Raw genomic sequence first — 5,941 nt, 5'->3', positions numbered from 1 at the left:
GCTACTGAGAAACTCACTGTCCCAGGGCACCCACAGAGCCAGCATGACAAAACAGTCCATGGTGCTTCTCAGGGACAACAGCCAGTGTCTCAGGCAAGGAGGACAGGCACGGACACATGGGCCAAGAATGCAAGACTGACTGCACAGAAACTGCCAGAGAAACATTTAAGCGCAGAACCAGCCACCATGGGTGAGAAATGGCACCTGGCTGAAGTGCAGAAAGGATCAAACCCTCTCCAGGTACCCAGGCAAGGGGGACACAACTCCTCAGCAAAGGTCACAGCTCAAACTTGCCCCACTGAAGGGTGCCGGGGAAGAACCTGCAGTCAGCAGGGACCTTTCTTCAGACCTGATGCCTGAGAGATCTTTATTGAGTGTAAGAACAGTTCTTTACAATGCAGATTGACCCTGAACCTCCCCCAAATCAGAGAGGCTGTGAGCTCCCACCCCACCATAACTGCAGTTGAGAACAGAGCATGGGCCCCACTTTCACACTTCCAAGTATAAAAACTACCAAACTGTGAGAAAGCAAAAGCAAACACATTAGAATCAGTGAAAGTGCCTGTCCCACACTGGCTTTACATCCATCTGCTGGAGAAGGGGCCAGGACTGAGTGTTTCACAGCCAGGGAAAGGGGGTACACAGAGCAGAGGTCCAGGACAGCAAAAAGGCACAGGGTAAGGATCGCCTCCTCCATCCCCAGCTCCCAGAACAGGGATCAGGGAGAGGGGATATACCAGCAGCATCCATCCAGTTTTGGGATCATCCTCCCAGGGCTGTGTGAAAGGAGACACCTCAGTGCTGGGAGCAGCCCCTGCTCCCCAGATAAAAAAAAAAAAAAAAAAAGCAGCAAATGTTGAGGTCGTGGCAACAGGTATCCAAGGTAAAAACCATCCAGGGAGAGAAGTCCCAGTGAGTACCTAGGGGAAGAACCAGGGTGAGATCAGCAGGCTTGAGCAGCACATTCCACCCACACTTGCCACACCAGTATCACAGCCACCCAGATCCTTCCTCCATGGCAGCCTGGCCCCTCACCTTGCCTGGAGACAAGTTACTCCTTCCTCCTCCTACTTCTTGGCTGGCATAATAGGAGGAAGGTCCTCCTCATCCTCCTCAGAGAAGTCATCGTCGTCCTCCTCAAAGGAAACATCTTCCCTGTGCACTGGGACACACAAGAACTGTTACTCACCAATGCATGTCTGCGCAAATACAGCTGGCCCACGAGACACCCCAGGAGCAGAGCAGCCTGAGGAGCTCTGAAGCAGCTTTCACAGCAGCTAACAGTGGGAAATAAGCAGCATCCCAGCTGGAGGGAGGTCTCAGAGGGGAATGGTGACAGGCAGACATGAAAAAAGGGGACAGTTTGAGACATCCAGACCCCTTTTCCCATGCAAGGCCTTATGGTAGGGAAGGAATCCCTGCACTGAGATGGCCCCTGGGGAACCAGCATAAAGGAGGGACAGCATGAATGCCAGGTAGCACCCAGTGCATCTCCCAGCAGCTCCCTGGATGTTGTTGACACTGGAGCCCCTTTATCCCCCTCACTCCTCCCAAGCTTTTCCCCACCCCTCAGTCCTTACTGATCCTGTGCCAGCCGGCCAGGTGCACTGGGCCAGAGCCTGCTGCCAGCCGAAAGGTCACTGGAGGCTGCAGTGGGAAGTTGTCCAGACTCAGCTGCAAAGAGCAGAGATGGAGCTGAGTTAGGGGCAGAGGCAAAAAGCAGAATATCCTGTAGTTCCCAGTACAGCACCTGGCCCAGTTAAACAAGTCCATCTGAGGGCACCTGCAGCCAGGCCAAGGGTACCCAGGGCATTTGCTGTGAGCCGCAGATCCTAGATCAGGATCCACAAACTTCCAGAGCTGTCCTGTTCCCTGCAGCCATCCACCCCCAAGTCTTCAAATCAGCCTCTTACCAAGGGCTGGCATGACAACTTCAGGTTTGCCACAGGCACAGCAATCTCTTGGTTCTCATGGTTTCGCCCAACGACTTCCACCACGTTGCACTCATCCTTGGCACCATCAGTGAGGCAGACCTGGGTGGGAGTGGAGATTGTGAACAAATGCTCTCCCAAGGGACACATCTGGGACAGCTGGAGCTCTCCACAGGACAAGGAACCCACAGCAATGCTATCAGCCCAGATGTCATGCAAGGTGTGGGGATGCTGTTCCACAAAACAGGGAGAACAACTGAACAACCCCATTGCAATTGTCCCAACTGCCTCAGAGAGGGCTCTGTGCCTTTCCCAGATGCAACAGCTGTTACTGCTGTCACCTACAGGGATGGCACCTGGGCTGCATTTTCTGCTGATCTGATCCATGCTGACAGGTTCTGTGCTCCCAGGATGGAAAATATCCCCAGGAAGAGCCAGGAATGAAGCCCTGCACCTATCTGGGCTTGGGGAGCAACAAGCCAGAGACCCAGCTGGTGTGGATCTGGTGTGAAGCTCCAGCAAAGTCAGATAAAAGGGAAAACTTTTTTCTTCACCACCTGCCTGGAGCATTCCCCTACTCAGCAGTCTCCTGCCACAACAGGCTTTGCACAGGCACCATCTGTAGGATGGATAATTGTGACCACTCTGTGTCATGCCCTGAGAGCAGCCAGTCCTGGGACCTCAGCCAAGGGAGTCCCCTGATCCAGCCCAGCCAAGAAAGGAGGATGAACCTGGAAAAGGGGCATAAGGATATGGGCAGCTACAGGAGAGAACAAGCACAGTAATTAACATTTCTCTTACCACAGACAGTGCTAAAATGTGGTCAGAGTTGTCTTCTTCATCCACCTGAAATGTGTAGGATTTGGTACTGGCAGTCAGCTCACAGCCTAGAAGGAGGAGATTAAAAAAGCAGTAGCAAGCATTACACAACACTCACTACAGGTCAAGGGTCCTGAGGGGCAGCCCTGGCCAGGCATGCACATGGCATCCTAAAACTCTTTATTTTCTCATGTGAGGAGCAGCATCAGACCAGGGCACCCTGGGCTCCAGGGTCCCAGAAAACCACACACCTGCCTCTGCACCATGCAGGGACAAAACCTGGTGTCCCCAAAGCAGGCTGCCATGAAGCAATGCCCATGGGCACCCAAGGTTCCCAAGCACTGGCAGGGCAAGGTTCTTCCCCTACAGAGAGCAGAACAGTCAGGGCACACTACTGTGGGAAACAGGAGGGAGCAGACAAAACAGTGACTCTGCTCATGCCATCGCCAGTACAACTTTTTCTTGAATGGGAGTCTGAGTCTGGAAGCAGAGACAGACACAGAGTGCCAGACCTGAATGATGAGGCACAACCCAAGGGGAGGATGCCAGCCAAGTTGCAGGGAGCTGGAGTCCCTCAAGAGAAGTTTTGAGACATATTTCATTACATACCTCAGACAGTTACAAAAACAAGAGAGATGCATAACTACGTCCTCAGCTCTTAGTATCAGGATTCAGCCGACTAAAGGGAGGGACAAAACCGCCCTGGGCGCGTTTACTTATTGCAGGATGATTCACCAATGTGAGGCTGACCGGAAAAACACAGAGCTAAGCCCTGCATAACCAGTGCCGGCACTTCCAAGGGACAGGAATCAGCCTTCACAAGCGCAGCCCGGGGCAGGACCGCCCTTTTCCCATGCTTATATCTTGAACTTACCGAGGGGAGGACCAAACCCGCGGTGCCTGAAAGGCCTGTGGCGCAGTAACTGCGCTCCTCCCGCAGTGCGCGGCGCCGCGGGGCCCGGCCCGGCCTCACACGGGTTAGGGAGCAGCGCAGGGCCCCGCCTGGCCCGGCCAAACCCCTCCCGGAGGAGGGACCCGGCCCCACCGCCCTGCCACAGGCGACCACGACACGCTGACGTGCGAGCGCGGGCCATGAACCGCAGGAGCGGCAGAGGCCGGCGGGAGCCGGGGCTGCCAACCTGCCGCCCCATGAATCCCAGCCCTCTAAAGCCGCCAGAACGCCAAAACCCCACGCGGCTCCCCCAGCCCGCCCCGGGACCTCCAGCATGTGCCTGCCGCATCCCAAGCCCGGCCAAACACGTGTCTCTCCACACCGTCCTTCCCACACGGCACGATAATGCCCTCCACGTGTATTTCCACGCCGTCCTTCCCCCACGGCACGATAATGCCCTCCACGTGTCTCTCCATACCCACGTGTCTCCCTTGCCTCCTTCCCCCACAATGTCTCTGCTGCCCCGGGTCTCTCTCTGACACTGCCCCCCGGCTCCTGTTGCCCCCACGCGTGTTCCCCCTCCACCCACACGTGCCTTTCCAGCCTCCACACCGCCCCCATTACTCACCAAAGTCTCCTTCTGCCCCGTCTCTCTCACTTTCTTACTTTCCTCTCATCCCCACTCCCGCCTCGTGTGTAATCTCCCTAGCTCATCTGTGACCTCCCCGTGTCTCTCGCTCCCCCTGGCCCTGTCTCCGCTCCCCCGGCCCGGGGCCGCTCACCGAAGAGGACGCTGCCGGGACAGGCGGGCCCGTGCGGCTCCATGAGGCGGCGGCACTGGGATCGGTCTGGCAGCGGGGCGGGCCGCGCCGAGCCGAGCCGCCCCGCCCCGTGCCCGCCCCCGGGGAGCGAGCCAAAGGCTCCTGCGGCAGCGCCCCGCCGGATAGCTCGATATCAGGGTATTTCCTGGCCATCCTGGGCCTTCAGCATTTACTGACCCCAGCGCCAGCTGTGGAAACGCCACACCGGAAAAATGGCCCTTACTACCGGCTGCTCAGCTACCGCCTTTATGGGCACCATCCCGGCCCACGGCAGCAGCCGCCCAGCACTGGGGAGGAGACACAGGGCACATACAGAGCGAGGCCCCCAGGAGGCTGAGGATATGAAGAGGGGTATCGGGGGAACAGGAGGGTGACAAGGATGGAAGCAGGACGGCAGCGGGAAAGAGCTCTTCATCTCTATCCCTTTAAGCATGGACAAGAGCGGCGTGACCTGACACTGGGGACTGCGGCACCAGGAGCGTTTGAGCACAGAAGGCAACATCCTACTTCAAAATCTACGGCAAGGAGGAGAGGGCTGGATGGGTCTTTCAAAGCAGAAAGGGAAGCAGGCTGCTTGGTGCTGCAGAGGAGCAGCCAAATTAAAACAAACCCCACTAACAACGAGCTCACATTGCCTTCTGGGGACACATCTGGCTCTGCTCCTACCACAGAGACCTCTGCTAGCCAGCCACGCGCTTTCCTTGAGCTGGAGTAGGTTCAAGGAAAACCTGACTGAAGGTTTTAAAAGCTGAACCAGGTCCCAGAAAGAAGCAAGGGCTCGTGCAGCAATGGTTACACAAACACACCCATGTGCTTCTCAGCAGCTGCTCTGCGCAGCCACCTGACCCTACCTGACCTGTCTGCAGCCACCACCCTGGAGCGATGAAGGCAGGAGCATCCACTGCTGCATTATGCTCCCTTAAAGGAAAAGAGTCTGGTGCAACATCAGAGCCCAATCCCTTTTCCCAGGCCCACAATGCGTTGTACAGAGACAAGTCTGCCATAACCTCATGAAACAGGCTTTAAGAAAACATAGTCACCTATGTGCAAAACATTACTTGTTTTAACAGAGAACATTTACTGGGCCAGGAGAAAAGTTTTCACCTTGTAACTTCCTTGCTTGGTTTGTGTGTTATCCTGTTCTCCACACTGCACAGCTTCTGAACCACCACCAGTGAGTGCACCCGTGCAGCAGGTGGACAAACTCCTGTGAAATGACCTTAGGAAAAAGCTGCTTTTCATACCCCTGGCCCATCCCTTTGATTATTAGCTGTCACTCTAAGCAGGAAGCTACTTGCTTTAGGCATCTCAGTATTTATCTTTCCAAGTTAAATTTTGTGGATGTATAACTGCCAACACCAAAACCATACACACGTCTCTGACAGCTGATCCCAAGGGCATCAAACACTTACAGTGTGATGTAAGGTACACTCCTGAACCACTTCTGGTTCTGGGCCAGCTCATGCACAAAATACACA

At 55.5% G+C, this 5,941-nt stretch overlaps 1 protein-coding gene across 1 annotated transcript; it reads right to left on the bottom strand.

Annotated features, from left to right (window-relative positions):
* Positions 1 to 313: 313 nt before the first annotated feature.
* On the bottom strand, positions 314 to 4,537 carry NPM3 (nucleophosmin/nucleoplasmin 3). The gene is made up of 6 exons (XM_030951351.1): positions 4,425 to 4,537; positions 2,733 to 2,818; positions 1,914 to 2,033; positions 1,581 to 1,674; positions 1,036 to 1,162; positions 314 to 920 (listed from the first exon to the last, which is right to left on the bottom strand). Exons 1-5 carry the CDS (start codon positions 4,465 to 4,467, stop codon positions 1,068 to 1,070), a joined length of 438 nt encoding a protein of 145 aa, XP_030807211.1. The 5' UTR covers positions 4,468 to 4,537; the 3' UTR covers positions 314 to 920; positions 1,036 to 1,067.
* Between the last annotated feature and the right edge of the window lie 1,404 nt (positions 4,538 to 5,941).

The sequence above is a fragment of the Camarhynchus parvulus genome, chromosome 6, assembly GCF_901933205.1.
Source record: "Camarhynchus parvulus chromosome 6, STF_HiC, whole genome shotgun sequence".
NCBI classification, from domain to species: domain Eukaryota; kingdom Metazoa; phylum Chordata; class Aves; order Passeriformes; family Thraupidae; genus Camarhynchus; species Camarhynchus parvulus.
The sequence above is the reverse complement of the archived record's forward strand: the minus strand, read 5'-3'. Positions and strand labels throughout refer to the sequence as shown.

What these genes read in the sequence shown, in the direction of transcription:
- NPM3 (XM_030951351.1), bottom strand. Translation starts at nt 4,467, where the DNA reads ATGGAGCCGCACGGGCCCGCCTGTCCCGGCAGCGTCCTCTTCG. An exon ending in ACATTTTAGCACTGTCTGTG is followed by an intron (nt 2,034 to 2,732) that starts GTAAGAGAAATG and finishes ACTCCCACCCAG; the next exon opens with GTCTGCCTCACTGATGGTGC. An exon ending in AGTTGTCATGCCAGCCCTTG is followed by an intron (nt 1,675 to 1,913) that starts GTAAGAGGCTGA and finishes TGCTCTTTGCAG; the next exon opens with CTGAGTCTGGACAACTTCCC.